At 39.5% G+C, this 20,452-nt stretch overlaps 1 protein-coding gene across 3 annotated transcripts in view; it reads left to right on the forward strand.

Annotated features, from left to right (window-relative positions):
* PRORP (protein only RNase P catalytic subunit) overlaps positions 1 to 20,452 on the forward strand; it is a 39,497-nt gene that overhangs the window by 301 nt on the left and 18,744 nt on the right. For all 3 annotated transcript variants that reach the window (XM_030950227.1, XM_030950229.1, XM_030950228.1), the window contains exons 2-5: positions 249 to 1,646; positions 2,746 to 2,793; positions 4,143 to 4,275; positions 14,952 to 15,059. In XM_030950227.1, coding sequence (XP_030806087.1) covers positions 649 to 1,646; positions 2,746 to 2,793; positions 4,143 to 4,275; positions 14,952 to 15,059 — 1,287 coding nt within the window. In that variant the 5' untranslated portion in view covers positions 249 to 648. The remainder of the gene's footprint in view (positions 1 to 248; positions 1,647 to 2,745; positions 2,794 to 4,142; positions 4,276 to 14,951; positions 15,060 to 20,452) is intronic.

Genomic DNA, 20,452 nt, shown 5'->3' on the forward strand with positions numbered 1-20,452 from the left:
CGTTACCAAGGATTTGGGATTGGGAAAACAAGTTAAATTGGAGTTTGTCGCTAGGTGAAAAATGTGAGGGAAGCAATGCAGGAACCCCGTCCTGGGGCTGCCTGCAGGATCAGGATCAGGATTAGGATTTCTCACCTGAAATCGTCACCTGGGCTCCCTTGAGTTTCGTGTTTGCTAGCGTGCAGATGTAAATATCACAGGAAATCACGGAGCAGGTAATGATGTCGTGGTGTTATTTTTATTTTTAGGAAATCTCCTCACTTAACTTGGACAAAAGCAGGAGGAAAAACCCCGTGCTTTTTGTGTAGCTGCGTCAACGTTGCCTTTCTGCATACAACATTGACAGTACACATCACTGCTGTAACCAACAAACAGGAATATGTAAAACATCTTCTCTAGAAAGATACCCTCATTTTGGATGATTGCCCTCACAGTCTAAGAGATTGACTTTCATAAGAAAAGATTTTACCATTGTTTGTGTCGGTAAGAGACAAAAAGGACTCACAGAACAAGAATTTGGAAACTGAAGCATATACAGCTTGACAGCCCTTGGGCTTCTATTAGTAACTATCCCCATGCAAACTGCATTTTTCATTTTATAACTTCATCAGGTACAGTGAGCTAATAGTGAGACAATTTGATCTTGTGATGGCTCTCTTTTCTCAAACTACTCAGGGTTTTCAGACTTTGCTATGGAAATGTCACATGTTCTGGCCTGTTTCAAGATGCCGACAACTGTTTGCTGCCTCTTTCAGCATCCCTAACAGGGAAAAAATTAACTACTTCAGTTCTATGACATCTTCCAGCACTGCTTTACCAGTGGACCCCAAAGAAACTGATGTCTTACCTGCCAAGAAAAGATCTGAAATTGATTGCAAAGAAGGAAAAGGATGGGATGGGGAGACTAAAGAAATACCTGAAGGGAAATTCCACTTTTCTTCCTCTGTTGGAGCTGCAAAGAAATGGTCAATGAGTCCTGTTGTGTCAAGGCATAGGTTTAGCAATGTACAACCTCCAGAAAAACCTTTGCAGGCTGAGGAATGGGACAAACTAAGGGAAGATTTCCAATCACCTGAAATATTTGAAGAGGTGATGCTGAACAGTATGATCAGGTGCAACAGCCCCATTGATGTGGCCAAGTCCTTGCTGACCCACCTGGCAAAGCGCAACGGTGACATTGCATACAACTTGCTGGTCAAATACCTGACACTCTGTGTCCAGCAGGGACAGGTTTCAGAAATCCGTGACGTGTACGACATAATGAAAGCCAGGTTCAAGATTTTAGAAAGTGGGGCTTACAGCCTTCTAATCAGGGGCTTGAGCAATTCAAATCAGTGGAGAATGGCCTTGACTGTTTTGGAAGAAGTAAAAAAGATTATGATTCCCTCACGGACGTGCTATGAATCTTGTATCAAAGCAGCCAGCCAACACCAAGAAATGAAACTCGCCTTTGAACTGTACAGTGAGATGTTGGCTAAAGATGTGGTTCCAACCTTGCACGTCCTGCAGTCGTTTTTTGACTTCAGCAGGGGTATGAAAGGTGCTGAGTTACAAAAGGAGCTCTTTGGTATCCTCTTATATTTGAGAGAGAACCAAATATACCCTCACAGAACATTTATGCGGAGTATAAAGCTATGGTTTGAAAGGTAAATAAAATTTCAGTAGCAAGATGCAGTTCATGAGGAAGAGGGATCCAGATTATCCCACAGAACAGCTCTGAGACCCCTTAGCATCAGCATCTCATTTTGATTTCTGCTTCTTCACAAGAGACATGTTGTCATGAAAAGATGCGTTTAATTTTTACTCACAAATTACTGTGGAAGTTTAAAACTTTTACAGGTTTCACCTTTTCTTTTACCTGTTAAATATTATTCCTTGGTACGAAATTTAGGAGATCATGTTGGGTCATAGCAATTCAAAATAGCTGACTTCATATCTTTCTGGGGTGCTAGATAAGGAATATTGACAGGTGCGTGATGGCTTTTCCTGTAATTTATTGGACGGTAGAAGTAGTAAGCTAGTTGAAAGTTAGATAGTTTCTTTCTTTAAAGGAAAGAGGCAGCAAATTCCATTAGGTAAAATGAAGATTAAATGCATTGACTTTGTTCATCTTCTGGTATTCTATACAATCTTAATAGGAGGCTCTGTGTTTTAGCACAGTATTTAGCCAGTCACACGGTTTGTTATCGTGACTAGTGATTGTCAGACTCTGCAGATTACAACTAGTTACAGTGCACATGCACAGTGGGGTTCACCTGAGCCCATTCCATATTTGTCATGAGGTAGGATGTGAGCCCATCTGTGAATTTTTAGCTGTTGGCTTTGATTTGTGTGAGCTCCAGAGCCATTTCACAAGTTAGTCTTCCTGGATGGAAAATGGTAGTGGCAGTGGGAATGCACTACCATTATTGGAATGGCTTATGAATGTGTAGGGTAGTAACTTAGAAGTTGTCAGTGCACATTGATTGTTTGTGTCGTTCTTAAAATTTGAGGACAGCATAAACTACTGAGGTTGACGGTGTTAGTTTTTTGCATGTTGTTAAATGCTTGTTCTTTATATAATATTTCCAGGTGTTACTAAATTAATATGGATTTTTATATTATTCCTTTTTAAGGTATATGGTTGTTTGGTTTTTTTATTTCTAAATGTTGACCAAAACATAATTATTCTTACATGTAAGTCAGATATTGTTAAATAAGAGCCTACCTAATGTTTTTATTTATCTTTCCCTCTGTACATATTAGTTTACCAGGAGGGAACTGGAGAGGACGCCTGACCAAAATTAAAGACAGGTAAATGCAACATTCTATTTATAAGTGAGGTATTGTCTTGATTAGTCTATATTGATCTCTTCCTTCAAAAATATTAAAAAATGGCTTTCCTTATATACAAAAGTATTTCAGTCCTTGAGAGTATGAGCCTTTGTTGTGACATAGGATTTCACAAACTCCAGTTTCAACTCGTACCTTAATCAAGACCCAGCATGCACATTTGGAAAAGAGTTAAACTTAACAGAGCCAAGACAGAAAAACACCGTAAAAAATAAAAGGTGCCATTTTACTGTGTGGCTTATTTGTCTTCTGTTTAGGATTTAAAGACTTTCTTTTTTGTTGACTTTGTGATACTGTTATTTAACAAGATCTATAGCAGAGCAGCTTTAGTGTGTAAAATCTTCTCTTTTTGAAAACTAATACTGTTTGCACACTGCAGTTAATTTTTACAGATGAAAGGTTTCTCCCTATCACATTTTCAGTGAAGACAAAATGGTTCTTAGATTTTCACAGGTATATTTGGGTGTGTGTTTCTATTACAGTGCAGGTTTCTTAATTTCCGTAAACTGCTATTTTAAATGTTATTTTATTTGAAACCTTGTTTTATGCTTTTGTAATAATTGGGCAATTATAAATGTATTAATTATGAGAATGTCTCCAATGGATTATGGGAGTTTTAGGTGGTTTATAAAAATACTCTGTGTTGCATGCTGCGAAGTAAAAGCACATGTAGAGCCCACAGTTTTTGAAGCCCTTGAAAGAACAGGACAGCTCACTCTTTGAAGAGTTGTTTGCTATAAAATAAGTTATTATTATGTAAGAATGTGTGTGGTACTGTACTCTTTTATAATAATTCATCATATTTTTGACAGCCTTTTCCAGCCTTTAAGAGTTTTAAAATTCTAAAGTCAATTGTTTTGACTGAGAAGTAAGTCTGTTTTCTGTCTTATTGTCTGTAAACAGTTAAAGACTTTGAGAGCTAAACTAACTTAGATCACCTCACATTTTATCATGGGTTAAGAATCTGTGAACAAAATGGTGACAAGTGGTTCCATAGTAGCTATTTTGTTGGAACTGTAAGAACACTTTATTTTGAACTAAACAAGTTTGAGGTAGCCTACTTGGATAAGTATTTGAATAAAATTGAAATGGCTTCAAGAAAATAAAAAGAGTATAATAGCTAGTAACTTCAGTAGGTTTTGGTAGCATCACAGAAATAAGTACAACTGATTTTCTGATTATTGTACTGTGTTTGGCTTCTTTTAAAGAATTATGCTCATATACAGACACTTGGTAAGTTAGTAATATTTAAGGAATTTCTTATTTAAAAGCCTTTTTCTTTCTATTTTCTTGTTTCACTATTATTGCAGTGGACAATGCCCAGTTTGCAACCATCAGCTGGAGGACAGTAACCTCACTGAAGAGGAATACAGTCATCTCAGTGAGAGAATAATAAAGGACGTGATACATGGAACTGACACTTTTAGAAAGACAAGTCCAGAGGTAGGTCTTGTACACTGTCAGGTTCATTGGCTAGAAGGATAATATGCAAATAATGTTCAGGCACTTTGAGAACTCCAGAAATTTTTCCCTTTGCTTTAAACATTGGTAGGTCATTAGATAGGCCATGAAGTATCCTGTGTGTTTATAGCATCCTGTGTTTATCCTGTGAAGTATTCAAGATCTTTCATATTTCATTTGTTCTTACATTTTCAGCCAGCTGTTAATGGATGCTGAAATAATTAAAATGTGGGGAGCTTTTACATTAAAAATTAAAATCTTTTGATCTTCCGAAGGCTGAATTTTAAATGTGGAATAAAACCTAGTGAATAGAACAAAATAAGACATCTTGAGCTTACAAAAAAGTAAAAGAACTGGTTATAGTTTCATTCTGTCAACTTTTACAACCCACCAACCTATCAACTACTCCTCAATTTTAAAGATATACTTTCATATTTATAATTACAGTATACAGTATCAAGCTTTTCAAAGGTTGTGGTAAACATATGAGAGGGCGCAATTTCAGACACTGCAGTACATTGCAGTTCTATCACTTCAGTAAAGCTTTTGACACTGCCTCCCAAAGCATTCTCCTGGGGAAGCTGGTGGCCCATGGCTTGGACAGGTGTGCTCTCCCCTGGGTGAAAAACTGTCTGGGTGCTCAGGCCCAGGGAGTGGCTGTGGAAGGAGCTGCGCCCAGCTGGCAGCCGGTCACCAGGGGGTTCCCCAGAGCTCAGTGTGGGACCAGTCCTGCTTAACACCTTTGCTGATGATCTGGATGAGGGGATCAAATGCACCCTCAGCAAGTTCACAGACAACACCAAGTTGGGTGGGAGTGTTTATGAGCTGGAAAGCAGAAAGGTTCAGCTGATGGATCTGGATAGACCAGATCAGTGGGTCAAGGCCGACTCAACCAGGCAAAATGTCAGGTCCTGGACTTATGTCACAATAACCCCAGGCAGTGCTACAGGCTAGGGACAAAGTGGCTGGAAAACTGCCCAGTGGAAGAGGACCTGAGAGTGCTGCTTGACAGCAGCTAGACATGATCCAGTGTGTGTGCCCAGGTGGCCAAGAATGCCAATGGCATCCTGGGCTGTATCCGCATAGTGTGGCCAGCAGGAGCAGGGCAGTGATTGTCCCCCTGAAGTGAGCACTGGTGAGGCCACATCTCCAATCCTGCATGCAGTTCTGGGTCCCTCACCATGAGAAGGACATTGAGGTGCTGGAGCAGATCAATAGAAGGACAATGGAACTGGTCAAGGGTCTGGAGAGTAAGTCACAGGAGGAGCAACTGAGGGAGCTGGGGTTGTTCAGCCTGGAGAAAATGAGACTCAGGGGAGACTTTACTGGTCTCTACAAGTACCTGAAAAGAGGCTGCAGCTAGGGGGGTTTGGTCTCTTCTCCCAGGCAACCAGCAAAAGGGCAAGAGGACATAACATCAAGCTGTGCCAGCAGAGGTTGAAGTTGGACGTGAGGAAGAATTTCTTGACTGAAAGGGTGGTAAAACATGTAATGGGCTGCCCCAGGGTAGAGTCACTGTCCCTGGAGGCGTTCAAGAAACAACTGAATGGGACACTGAGTGCTGTGGCCTAGTTGACAAGGTGGTGATCAGTCACAGGTTGGACTCAATGATTTTGGAGTTTTTTTCCCAACCTTAATGATTCCATGGTTCTATTTCTGACACGTGTTGTGTGGAGATAAGAGATTTGGTGATAGTGATATGGACCAAAGCTGAGCCCCACTAGATGGAGCCCACACCACACCTCGGGGCAGCTTTGCTTTATCTTTGATATTGGTTGGGTGTTTGCTGGAGCTGGCACCTCAGTTCTTCACCAGCTTTGAAAATATGGAAGAGGACACAAAGTTCAGACTTTCTGCAGGCACAGACATTGAGCATGTTTATCAGTTACAGAAACAGTCTTGGGGTATTTGTAGTACATGCAGCCTATTGTGCAGACATCTGATTTCCACACAGATCTTATTATCAGTTCAGGACTTTTGATCTGTTCTAGCTGCAAATTGTACAGAAGAATAAAGTTCTCCTTAAAAATGTAGCAGTCATTTTAAGTATGTAATAGGTACTGGTGTTCTATAATATCATCAAATAAACAAAAGGCTGTGTTTTATTGAATGCTGTATGGCTTGAAAATTTCAAATGTGTCAAGTAGACAGGGCTAGATTGGCAGTACCAGTTGAAGGTGGAGAGATTTAGGAAGGGAGTTCTGGGTAACAGGACCTTCACACACAGGCTGAAGAGTAGTAGAAATTATGTTCCCCCTGTGTGAGAGCCTGATTGAATAAATGCATACAATCTAATGAAACAAAAACTCAATACACTACATTAAATTTTGATGTCAGTAGATTTTGTTAGGCTGTGTGATAGCTGAAATTCCATCATTTATCACCCTGGGGCCACCCACTTGTTAGTTTCAAGTTGATCTCCTTCCAGTTCTGTATCAGCAGGTAGTCCCTGAGTGGAGATGAACTTGGTGTGTTCACTGTTGTTTGTACAGCTTAAAGTCTGCTTCCTCAGTGAATTTTGGACATGGATGTGGGGGTAGTGGCAAAACAGTGTCATGATCTATCATGATGTTTCCAGAAATAAAACTGGGACTTTTTAGTTGCCCTTGTGCTATGAAAGCAGACATGTAGTGGTGAAAATACGCTGCCCATTTTAGGTATGTCAGACTGTGGGACTTCTTCTGCAGCCAGGGGCTTCCAGAGGGGAACTGGGTGATGAGGCTGAAATAAGGATGTGAGTAAATACATCTGAGAGGGTGGGGGGCATTTCATTTTCCAGACAGTCACTTTTTTTGTAGTGACTGTAATTCAAATAGGAAACTTTAGCTTTGTATTCCTTCTTTTCTTCTAACTAATTTTCTTAAGTGGATCTACATTTCCTGCAATGAAATGATTAATCAGGAAAACAGTTTGAGTTGCTTTGAGCTTTAAATATTTTTTCCAACAGTGTTTGAAATTGAATGTATAAACACTTTTGGAATCTGGTTTTTTCTTCACTGAGGAATAGTTATTTGTCTTACTTTTGCAACAGCATTGTTGCTTTATTTCTGTCACTTAAGAATAAATGTGATCAGAGTAGAAAATGAGGAGCAAAGACTTGGTTTGTTGAGGATCCCCCAAAAGTAGTTTTTTTTGTGCAAAAATTAAAAAAAAGTCTTTTTTAGAATTAGTTTTAGGAAAGAAAATCAAACAACATAAGTTTGTACATCAGAATGGTAGTGAACACTATTTACAAATATATTGAAAAGATGGCTTGCATGAACTATAAAACTGATTATCTGTGATAAGAAAATGTTACACATTAAAAATAGTCATCAATTCAGATCCTTATGCATAGCTTCTGGAAGGTCTATTAGGATATCATATGATGATCTAATACAGTGAGCTGTAACCTTGCAGGCTGCCATAGAAAGGAGACAGCTACAATAAGACTGTCACCTTTCGTACCAGATTTCTGTGTGGTATTTTCTGTCAGATGCTTGTTTACCCCGACTACATTTAATTGGGAGCTGTGCCATTGAGCCTGAGAGGATATAATTGGTGTGCTGAGAGGCAGAATCAACTTTTGCTGTGATGACTTTCATGTTGCAGCTGCTCCTGGGTGTTTACACAAATGCTGTAATTTCATTCCCTTTGTGGCTCCTACTTACCTCTGATAAGCCTGAAAGGGCTCTTGTGCAGTGGGAAGGAAGCTCATGGGAGGTGTGTATGTGCTGTCAAGAAGGCAGGAAGAGATGGGTTTGTACTCATGTGAATTCCCACACTAGATCTGGGCTAAGCAGGGATTTTACATATTCTTCTAGCACATAAGGGGACGACAAAGAGGAAGTAGCCCATTCATCTCAGTGTTCCTTTGCAACTGAATGAGGTGGTGCTATTTGGAAGGAACCTTGAACATTCAGCTCTAGCTCTTACCTTTGCGATTGATACTTTTTTTTCTGTAAAGCTTTGGTTCTCCTTCCAACTCCATGGTTTGACCCAAAGGCCTAAGTGACCCAAAGGGGGCTTTGGGTATGTGTCAGCCTGGGGTAAGTGTGCCATTTCCCTCCTCTACCTCTGTTCCCATGGATGTTAGCTGAGTCCTGCCAACAGTGCCTGCTGTGGGCAGAGGCTGTGAACGGGCAGCACTGTGCGTATGCACATCACAGTGAGTGCCTGCAAGCACCTTCCTGTTCCTGACAGTCCTCCCAAGGCTGCAGCCACAGGAGTTCCTGACTTGGGGGTTATTTGTAAACTCAGAGGCCAAACAAATTGTGTGCAATCCAGAGTACACAGAGATACCATACACAATACTGAGAAAAGCTGTCCTGTTTAGAAGGGTTTGAAGGGGATTTCCAAGCTTTGAAACTGTAGGGGAAATATTCAAACCTATCAGGCATAGCAACAAATAGACTCAAGAGTGCTCCACCAAGGTGCCTTAAAAAAAAGAACTGGCTGGATTTCAGTTGGACAGCTGAATTTTATTTCTCACACTTAATATTCATTCCTGTGTTTTTCTTCTGATACCAAGAAACATTGCTGAAAACAAAGCAACCCCCATAACATTGTATTTTATGAAACTGTTAAAAATTGAATGTTTTCACTTCTCTAAAATACACCCTGTTTGATAATAGGGGTAGTTACATTATAATTAAATGCAGTATAATATTCTATTAATCAGAATTTGCTGTTTCCTTGCACTTGAGAATGTTGTCATTAAACAAGAGAGGAAACACTGCTTTTTCTGCTGTACAAAGCTTAAAGTATTGTCACTTCTCCTGGAAAAAATGCATGTTTAACATTGTAGTTTTACATTTTTTAATTTAACTAGTGTCTCTCCATCATTCCTGAAGTGAACAAAAACTTTATTGTTCAGACGAAGTGACAAATGGCCTTTCCTGCAGTGATTTGAATACGTTTTAATGTGGGTTTTTTTAATTCTTATTTTTGAACTCTGTACATTGGCAGGAACATAGTAGCCTTTCTTGTATTTGTAAGTCCTCTGTGAATTTGCTCATGTATCTCCTTTGTATGTTAGATTACTTTGGGTTTAGGCATTTAGGTAATAGACCTTTTTGGTTTGAGAATTTAGTTAACGCCATGATTTTTATTTCTAGTTGCCAACATATTTCTTATTTAGACTTGAGAAGAAAAATAGTCAAGAGATTCAATTTTTCTGTGATTTTAAACTTATCATACACTTAAAACTGTTATAGACATTAAAATTATTTCAAAATACTCATGTGGATTAGTCTCATTGCTCTTACTGTTTGTTTAGCTATATTTTCTTTGTTTTGAAATATTTATTTCTGTTGTCATGTTTAACATAGTATCTGTAAATACTAATAATGAATTATTTCCCTCATTTTTGCTGTGGTCTTGAAGCTCTTGTATGTACACTGGTATGGGAAGAAAAACATATATTTCTTTTCTATAAATCTATAAATGTATTTACAGAAGCTGAAATAGTATTGTCTTACTAAAAAGTACTATTTTCATATTTATTACTTTATTGCTTTTTCAAATACTTCTCACTGTGTAAACCAGACTTTTGAAGTCTGGAGGTACAGTTTTTTAAAAAAAACAACTTTGAGTGAATTAATTAAGGTAGCAAAACTAGTCATTTTTCTTGCTTGCTCTGTCAAACAATAATTCCTATAGTTCTGGTTTTTTACAACCAACCTCTCTTGCTTTGCTGTAATATTCCAGCCTGAGAGTTATATTTAATAAAGTGTTGTTTCATCATTTAGCCAGTTAGCATAGTCAGGGCTACATGTGGGAAAAGGTGATCCTGGTAGTCTCACCTGCTACCGATCTCATTCCATTTCCTGGCTGCATTTTCATGCCAGGACAGTCCTCTGTGTTGTAACCTCAGCAGAGGGACTGGTGGAGACTAAAAACTGTTGTATGGGCTGAGTTCATCCACTTGGGTCTTTCTCCATAAGATGTGTGCATTGGTAGGTGAGGGAACAAAGGCAGGAATGAATGGCTGAGGAAAGGGAGAAGGTGGAAACACCCCTTTCTGGGGCAGCTCTGGTACATACCAGTATAAGATGGTGGTGAAATAGTGCATGAGCCACCCAGCTGGTGTGGAACACAAAAAAACCACAACTCTTTGTGCTTTTGCCAAGATATGAATGGACTTGAGCCACCCACACCCTAGTGATTAAACAATAAATTATTTTAAAACTCTAAAATTCTTTACATCAATATAAATTCCATCATGGATTTGGTTATAGCTGGCTTTTTCTTTTAGTTGATTTAGTCAAGTGTGTATCCATTTGTGAAGAAAAGATTTTTTAATAAAAGGTGCAGTGAATAATTTTTAAAGGTTACATAGTTAGCATTCCCCTGTTTTCCCAGTAAGGCAATGAATGAAAGTAGGTGGGTTTTTTAAAATTCCCTTTTCTTTTGTTTATGGTGTGAAACAGGATATCACTGGAGCCACTGTGCTGTGTGTGGGGGGGGAAGCCCTGCAGTGAGGTAACAGCCCTGCTGTATTGCAGTACTCCTCTGCAGAACCTGAGCCTTATGGAGGGTCATGTCAATAAGCAATACAAAATGTGATTTTAGCTTCATTCCTTCAGTTTGAGTCATGTTTTTGAGTCCATAAGGAAAATGAACTTTTCTTTAAAAACTTTGTGAGATGAACCCAGTCAGAACAAGTTAGAAATTAGTGTAAGGTTTGCTGTGTTTATTTTGGTGCTCTTACCTGGAGGGGCCGGGGAGGGAGGGAGAGAGAGAGATGTGTTTTGTTACTTGTTGGCTTATTGAAGGAATTCATCAGAAGTGCCCCTTGTCCTGTTGAGCAGGATGTTTCCAAGTAAATGCTCCTGTGGCACACACCACCGGTGGGATGTGTGTAGATCACATGTTGCAGTCTCCATTTGGAAGGGTAAGCCTTTATGAATAGCTTGCTTATTTTTGCCTAAACCAACCTGGCTCTTGGAGATGGTCCTGTGCAGGGCTAAGAGTTGGACTCAATGATCCTTGTGGGTCCCTTCCAACCTAGCATATCCTAGGATTGTAACCTTCATGTCGTCGTTGTACTGCATTGATAGCCATTGTGTCTGGGTTCACTTGATTAGTTGTACCCTAACTGCAGCTGTGCTCTACTTCATTTACTGCTCAGAAAGAAAGCCTTTAATTTCTTCTAACAGTTAGCTAATGGGGGAGATATCTTTAGGGAGCTGTGGATGAATCATCCGTTTACTACTGTGCCTGAAATAAGAGCTGCATAAAATCCAGACAAGTCCCAATCCTTAAAAGATCAGCATTCTTTGAATTGTCTTTCTCTCTTTGTAGTGGGTTGGTCTTGGTGGGACACCAGATGCCCACCAAGCTGCTCTATCACTCCTCTCAACAGGACAAGGTGTACAGGTATAAAATGAGATGGAAAAACACTTGTGAATCAGGATAGAGACAGTTTATTAAAGCAAGAGCAAAGGCTGCATGCAGAAGTGAAGAAAAATAAAATATTTATTCTCTACTTCCCATTGCCAGCCGATGTCCAGCCACTCCCTAGGAAGTAGAGCATCAGTATGCAAAGCAGTTGCTCCAGAAAACAAAGGTCATCATAATAAACACCCTCCCCTCGCCCCCTTCGTTCTCCTGGATGTTGTTCTGAGGAGATGTCATATGGATGGGATATCCCTTTGGTCAGGTTGAATCAGCTGTCTTGGGGATGTCCCCTCCCAAGATTTTGCCCACCACCAGCCTACTGATGTGGGGGAATGTTGGAGACAGCCTTAATGCTGTGGGTAACATTAACTGCAGCTCAGCCAGACCTAGGACACTCCTACCGTGTAAGTCTTTGGGCGTTTGTATGATGTCTGGATGAGGTAGCCTGCTGCTTATTTCCAGGCTTTGCCCTTTTCCTTCCCTGTGTCCAGAGAGGATGAGAAATATGGCAGCTCAAAAACTGTCTCTCAGGGGAGGAGACCTTCTCTGTCATTCTTAATGTATTTTTCTTCTGGAAAAAGAAAGAGCACACTCTCATGTGTAGCTGGGGAAATATGGGTGGTGAGGAGAAAATAAACTGACCCTTGGGATTTTTAGTCTGTCTGAGGCTTTTTATTGGAGTCTTCTGTAGTTGGTGACATGAATTAAAGTTGGCCATTTGTCTTCTGCACTTTGCTATTAACTCCTCATTTCCCTGCCTAAGTCTCCTTGCCACCAGGAAACCTTCCCTCCCTGTTTTGCATAGTTTGTGCATAGAGAAGCAAAGCATTGAGCTGGTCTGGGAGGCTGGCAGGGCATGCTGGCTGGCAGGCATCTGTTCAGAGTGTTGGGAGACACAGACAGGAGGAGATGGTGCAGAAATGTGCAGTGGCCAAGGAATGACACTGAAAAAGCTGCAGCATCCCCCAGCTCCAGGAGTAAACCCCAGAGAGCCAGGAGATGGCTTTCTGAGGAGTGCTGAGCCTATCCTGGTGCCTCTCAGCAGGACCCTTCTGGCAGCCCTGCACCATCTGCTCTTTTGGAAGATGAGAGGGATCCAAGCCAAGAGTGGGCAGAGGAGAGTGCAGACCTACTGAACCCCTCTGCTGCTTCCCCAGCTCATGCTGTAGTATTCCCTGAGCAAAACAGTCTACTCTGCCCATCAGGGAAAACCACCTTTTCAGGAACTGCTCTATAACCATTGTCACTTGAAATAAAATACCACTTGAAAAACTCTCTCTGCAAAGTGCTTGGTTTGTATTGAACTGAGTCCATAAAGACAGGATTACTTGTACAGTTTGCTTCTTAAAAAAGCCTTGACTGTAACTGTGTTACTTCAAATAATATTGCCAGTTGTTAGCACTGAGAAAATAATGCTGTGTTGGAATGTTTACCACATGTTTCACCTGCTTCCACTTTTTATTTTTTCTATTTTCACTGATCTTTTGTCTCAGAGCTTTTCTATCTTAATTTCATTTGGGCTGCATGTGTTCTGCTTCTTTTCATCTCCCACATTTCAGACAGCCATCCAGTACTGCAGTGATGACTTGCCAGATTTTGAACCATGGGGAGGTCCATGGGTGGTGTAAGCCCAGAAGTCAGGAATCTGTGTTGTTTGGTTTTGCACTTGTTTCTACCTGCTATCCCTGCCACTGCCTTTCCTAGGGTCTTCCCTCTGTGTCCTGGTGTCCCTGTCAGATGGCAATGAGAATTTTTATTCATCTATGGAAAATACATTGAGATTAGGGCAGGAGAGTGGGGAAAATACTTCACAAGTGCCAACAATTTATTTTTGTTTTAGATGATAATTTCCTTGTCCAGCGTTTTATACTTTCTCAGTAGTAACATTTATTTAAGCCATGGAGAAATGAAAGATCACGTAACAGGTGATTGATTCCCAGGGTGCTAGACTGAGCCCGGTGTCGTCTGTGTTCTTACCACTGTGCTTTTGACTGGTACACCTCTGTTCACCTGAAAATTATTCCTGAAATTTTAACAGCTGGGTGAGCCATCTTATCTTGCTTGGTTTGTACACTTAGTACAAGTAGCCCTTTTCCTAGTATAATTTGTCATAAGCATTCCAACTAAATTTGAAGTGATCATTTGTAACTGCCTGACAGCGCTGTATTTTCTGGAAAAATGATTTCTTTCTTTCATTTCTCTCTCCAAGGAAGGGTTGTATATGCTCTGTATGTTTTTGGGTGCTGAGGCAGTAGCTTTTATTTAGATGTATGTTGCCATATTGCTACATGGAAGAAGGCAAGATTAGAAGAGTACTTCTTGAATCCTTTGCAGAAGGCATGAAATATTAATTGTTTTGAGTTTCTGTGAAAGTTAATTTATAGCCTGGATTGTGAAGGCTCTGTCAGTGAAAAATAAATCTTACTTGTTACTAGAAAGGTAATTTATGCAATTAGGTCACTGCCCATCAGGATAATGCAGAGTTCTTGGTCTTATTAAAAACAGTCAGATGCAAAAAGTACAAATCTTATGCAAGTGTCTGCAAAAAAACTACTAAATCTTTCCCCCAAAAATCAAGGGAGGAATTCCTGAAGATTTTATTATAGCTTTGTAGTCTGTTCTTCTCTTATGGACTCTCAAACCTAAAGCAGTTGTGGTTTTCTTATGAGGAAAAAACTGGATGTTTTGCTCAATCAGTGCACTACATTTCTGACCTAGTAAGAAAGTTCTTAAGGTTTTAGCCTTAAAGCCATGTGTTTCTCACAGATGGAATACTATCTTTCTAAATGGATGTTTATTTAAATATTGACTGGCATTCAGAGATTTCATAATTCTTTCAGAGAACCTTAGTATGATCATTATTTTTCATTTGGATGTGTTAAGAGCTAGTGGTGGTGAAGCTGTCTACTGGACTGTAAAGTTGCTTTGTTCAGCAGCTGCTGTGGGACAATGACTATAGTGTATATCTTTATAGAAGTGTACAGCTCAGATTGTAATTTGGAAAATTTGGATAACAGTAAAGTTTTGGGTTTTAGTTGTAATGTTATTTTTGGTTGTAATGGTTTTATTGGATGTATCCAATGTAATGGCTTAAAAGATGGGGTGGGTTTTTTTGGTGTGATTGTTTTAGGAAATAATCTAGTAATGTGAAGTGTAGCCGACAAAGGAAAAGTGAGACATTTGGGCTTTGTTTCCTTTTTAAATAAAAATGGAATGGAATTTCTTTCTATTAAACTCTACATATTATTCCCTTGTGTTTATTTATTTATTTATTTCAGGAATTGGAGGCCTTTCAAACATTTGTTGAAAATCGACTTCCTTTTGATATTGTTATTGATGGACTCAATGTTTCCCACATAAAATCCAGAAAGATGCAGTGTGAAAATGTAAGTGCTGGTTAAATATTCATTAAGTGTTTTGTGTATACTGATTGTAAAACAGTGAGTGCCTCATTATTAGTTATCCTCTAGAGAAAATGAGCAAATACTTTGTCGCACATTCACAATGAAGTTCAAAGAGTTGTCTAAGTTTCACAAATTAAAAATTATTAGTGAGAAGATGGTTCTTCTTATATATTTGCCTGTATTAGCTGTAAAATGTCATCAATTTCCTCATATATTCAATATTTATAGTTACAGCTAAGGTGTCAATAATAACATAATTACACAAACTCTGTGTGATTGTCTAAGTTTTCATAGTAATAGGGATTTGAGGGAACTGGGTAAATCTGCTGTGTAGAAAATTTAGTCTAATATAGTTATGCTGGTAAAAGTTGTCATTAAAATAACCCCTTGCTTAGTTCAAACCACATCCTGTACACATTTAAACATTATTTCATTTCCTATTGCTTTGAGGCTTGAGTCCTGTTTAACAAGGGTAGCTCAGTAACTGGCTTCAGTTCTTTCCATTTGATTTGTAGAAGAAAAATCCTGCTCCTTTGTCAATACCTGTGTTTGAGAATTCTTGATACTCCCTTGTAGCACTTCACTAAGAATTGGCTTAAGGTTATTTGGGTTTTTTTTTGTCAATCAAATTTACTTTAAATTAGGAGTAGCAAAGTAGCTGCTCACACATATTTCAAAGCCAGAATTTAAATTTTCACACTCTCAAAATTAAAATGAATTTATAGATAAGCTTGTTAATAAAAGAAGAAATTCACTTTCATTCATTACAAGAAATACATTTTTGTTCTAAGAATAACTTCAAAGCTATTGTTAGGAAGTAATGTGTACTCATCTATGTAGATACAAGTGAGCTAGGGAGGTTCCATAAACTTGCTGAAAAGTGTTTCAGAGTGGCAGTGTAGTTTCGTGAGATACTGTCTCACAAAGAGAATACTTTACTTACTACAAAAATAGCAAAAAAAGTTCACGAGTTATTTGAGTGGGATCAGGGAGGAAGTTTTAATTATCTGAGAAGAATTCCAGGCAGAACATAGTGGCACAATGTTTTAACATGTAGAAAGACAGATCTGTGCTGCCAAAGATGAGGAGGGGAAAAGAATCTCCTTGCTCAGTGCATGCCTTTCCCACTCTGGGAGCTCTAACCAGGATTCTGAATGAAAACTTGATGCAATCGAGCAAAGAGCCAGCCTGATTTTGGCAGACAATTACTCCTGATTTCTGATCAGAAATCTTGCTAGGAGGTATTAGTATGCTGAACAGCATAAATTGCCTTTCAGTTTCTCCTTAGCTTGGGCTGCAGTGGAAGCACTTTGGGATCCACGATGCCAAAGAGCTCCAGGAGGGCTGTGTGGAGGCATCAGCTTTTATTTATGTTGTTCCATATAGGTACAGGCCAAACTTCTCTTGAATCCCCAGCTCTTTACTGATTAGGAGGATTTTGGGAAGACCTGCCTTTCTTTCCTACACAACAGAACTTGGGCTCAGCCCAGCTTATCCAGAAGAGGGTTCTCTTAGCTGAAATTTACTTGTCCTATGAGTTAAGTTGCTGTGAATGATTATTACGTTTTGTCATGCACAAAAAATGTTAATCATTGGGGTTTCTGCCAGTCTTTTTCTGCTCCTGTTTTCTGGATCCTGTTTTTTGGGAGTATGGAGTCATTACATGAGAGATTGGAAAAGCCCATTATTTCTGCTATAGACCTGTAGATACTCACGGGCTGATTAGTACCTGTTTTGGCATGGGAAGTTTATATTTGCGCTCTAAACAACAAAATAGCTGCTTCAGTTCCCAAAAGAAATAATATTCTAGACACATGGACTACTAAAGACTTTTCCCTGCATTGATCTTCTCAACTAACTGAGATCCTTTAAATTTTTTTAATGCTAGATGTCATTATACACAATTACAGTGTTAACTATTGATTTTATAGTTTTTTCCAAGTGGAAACATAGTTTAAATGTGAGATCATTCTGGATGCTAGCAGATCCTCTTTTATTTCTTCATGACTCTGAACTTCTATGTTGTAACATGTCAGAAAAGGACTATGTTTTTGTTCTTATTTTGGATCCTTCTAACAAGAAGCATGCATTCTTGTTTTCTGACTTTTTTTTTCAAGACTGCTAAAAACAGAAAGAAACCCGCAAAGCAGAGCAATCCTTTCTTCTGTCTCCAAACTCTTTTCAGATGAGGGAGGGGAAGCCCACAGTAATCTGTTGATGTGTTGCTTTTCTGGTGATGGTGTTGCTGCCAAGCAGTCTCCCATCTGTGAATGCTGACCTCCCTGAATGCTGTAGTCTGTCCTTTGTGGCTCTGCCACAAAACATCCTCTTCTGGAGGCTCCTGTCCTCACACCCATGACAACCAAATGGAAAATGTGGAGTGGCACGTATGGGGCATTTACAGCCTGCCTTGTGAAGCTCCTCAGTCTGCACAGGGAAACACAGTGCTGAACTGAGATGGAGAAGAGAAATAGTGTGAGAGAAGTGGGAGGCGGAGCACAAAGGATGGAAAAAGCCAAGAGTGAAGGCTACTGAGATCAAGCTGGCTGGCTAGGGTAGCATGACAGTCCCATTTTGAAGAGAGGTATGATGTGACTTCTTCTGCTTGACTAGAGAGGAGGTAAATGAGCAGTGTTTCTGAGGACCTATGTTAAAGCTAAATTATTTAACTTGTCAAAAAGCTAAATTATTTTGAGTCTCCAAGTATGGATCAGTCTGTGTCCTTTTCAAGGGTTGATTACTGCATCTATTAGACCCAGTCAGGATATTGTTTTATAAACTTTCCTGTTAGAGTATGTAGTTAGTATGCAGCGTGGTTGAAAGAAAAAATGAGATTGTTGCTGTGTTTCTAACACACTCTTAAGTGTTACTATTTGCAAATTATTAGTTTCTTTGGAACCGGTCCCTTATGGCATTTAGAGAGAATGGCAAAATAAAGGGTGTTGTTAAACACAAGAGAAGGCCTAAGATTTATGTGACAAACACACAGTAATTTAAATGCATTCTAGTCTTAATTTAAATTTAAGAAAAAGTACTGTTTAACTTTCATTACTTAGCTTCCAGAACTGCAGCTGTTCTGCTGAAGACCTAGACTCTAACTAACTCTTAGTCATATGATTAGAATAAGAATACATTGATGAAATTTTCCTCTCTGTTTCAAACAGCCTAACATTGGTAATTCCATGTCTTAGGCATCTTGGGGAGTGGCTGGGCTGTGTGGCAAGGCACAGGTACCTTGAGGGATAAGAGGAGACAGAAAAAAAACCAAAAGTTGAAGGTAAAATTTTTACTCGTTTAATTCCCAAAATGTTCTGACAGTCTAGAAAGCTAGATATGTGATTTCCCAGGCAACTTCAGTCCTCATAGCCAGCACTTAGCAAATCATCATGAATATTATTGACTTGACAGATGTACTGGAACATTCTGTGGCAGTTTCTCTGGTTTATGACACTCTTGGTTTGTACATATAATCCCCAATTGCCCCTTCATCCAGGTGGGTTTTATTCTTGGTCTGTTTCCTGGTAGAAATTATGATGTGGCTGCATAAATTACTCAATTCCTGAAAAAAAAAAAAAAAAAAAAAGAAGGAGGCAGCATGAAGATGGGAAGAAAGATTTTTTGAGGGCTAGGGAATGGTGAGCCCATTTGATTTGAAGGCACTGCACACATAGTGACTGTAAAACTGCAACACCAGACAGCACCTCCTTTCAACCCTTTGCTTCTTTACTGTAGCATTTTAAATTAGACATTAAAGTTGACTCCTTATATTGTAGAATGGAAATTATTTTTGCTATATAATCAATAGAAAAAAATTCCAAACCTCCCTAAAGTCTAAAATGGTTCAGCCTTGTCATCTGCTGCTGTAAGACTGTACCTGATGGGTTTTGCCTGACTGAGTCAGTCACTGTACTGCAAACATGTGGCTTGTAAACAGAGCTGTCCTGGCAGTTTAACTAAGCAAAGTTGATTCAGGCTGTGTCATGACGTGTTATCCTTTCCTCCAGATGTATCTAATTACATAAATCCTTACCCAACACAATCACATTTGGTACTCTCTGTAGTGCTCTCACCTTTCACCTTGTAAAGGTCAAGAGAGGGAATTTCCACACACTAACTGTCCATTTCTCCTACTAAACAAACTGTTACATAGTTCTTAAGTGGATGTTTTCCTGTTTATGACAATTTTCTGCAGAAGTATTCCTTTGAAATGAGAGGGAATCCCAGTGCAAGCAGGATAGCTAGGCTCTAGAGACTGCTCTTGGGTTGCAGAAGGGGAGTGAAGACACTTTGCTCTGCTTCAGCTACCCCTGAGCTGTGGAGAGCCAGGGTGGTAAGTGAAAGAGGAGTGAGAGTGCATGATCTGCAAGAACAGTCTGAAGAGTATTTTGCTATTCTTTATTTACAATGAGTTTGATATGTTGTAAATTAAGTATGCAGCCAGGCCCTTTTTTTTAGCTGTGTCCATCTGGTGTTAGATGTAACTGAATATATATTTCAAATGTGTGTTGGATCAAAGCTAACTCACTATTCCCTTCTTCAAACAGTTTGGCAGCTGGGGTCAGCTCTGCCCTAACTTTACCCTCTCTAATCTCTATATTAAACCCAGACATCTAACGATTGGTAAAATAGTTCCAGACTGAGTTACTCAGGGCTGACAATGCACAAAGGAATAGTTTTTGCTCTTGGCAGATAATTCAAAGTGGTTCCTTCTAAACTTAATCAGCACATCTATAAATGGCCTGCATGAGTTTTTGTAATTCCCATATAAATTGCATTAGGCCTGTAGAATAGCTGAGGAAGCCAGATCCTTGCTGTTCCTTCCCATCCCAGTGTGCTGGCAGCAGCCAGCATTCCACATCTCTGGCCTGAAGCAGCAGTCAGCTCCTGCCAGGAAAGCCACCAGAGCTGCCCCCTTGCACCCCTCACTGGCTGTCACAAAAAGCCAGGCTGTGGCTGCAGGAATTGGGAGTGCTCTGTGGCAGGTGCAGGGGGCACCTCATGTTTTGCATTTCTTTCTTGTCTCTTCCTGGGAAAGAACAGCAGGTTTGTTGAGTGGAGATTGCCCTCTGAACTAGGGAAGGGACTTAGAGAATTTTTCATTAATAGTACATGTGTGTAAACATTGCTGCATTTTCTTTTTCTGTATGTTAAAGATCTAAAATTATAATTAACAGGAGGATTCAAGGTTTAAAACTAACATTATAATTTTAGTTATTCTAGTAGTTCTGTAGTAGTTATTGCTGGACTCCTGGCTACATTAGCAGTAGAGAAAAAAGTGAGTAGAAGGAGGTTGCAGTCCTGAAAGGAAAGCTGGTCATGGAAATAAAGTTTCATCAAGATAAGGGAGAAAAATAGGACATAGGATAGTAGTCTAC

The sequence above is a fragment of the Camarhynchus parvulus genome, chromosome 5 (genome assembly GCF_901933205.1).
Source record: "Camarhynchus parvulus chromosome 5, STF_HiC, whole genome shotgun sequence".
NCBI lineage: Eukaryota > Metazoa > Chordata > Aves > Passeriformes > Thraupidae > Camarhynchus > Camarhynchus parvulus.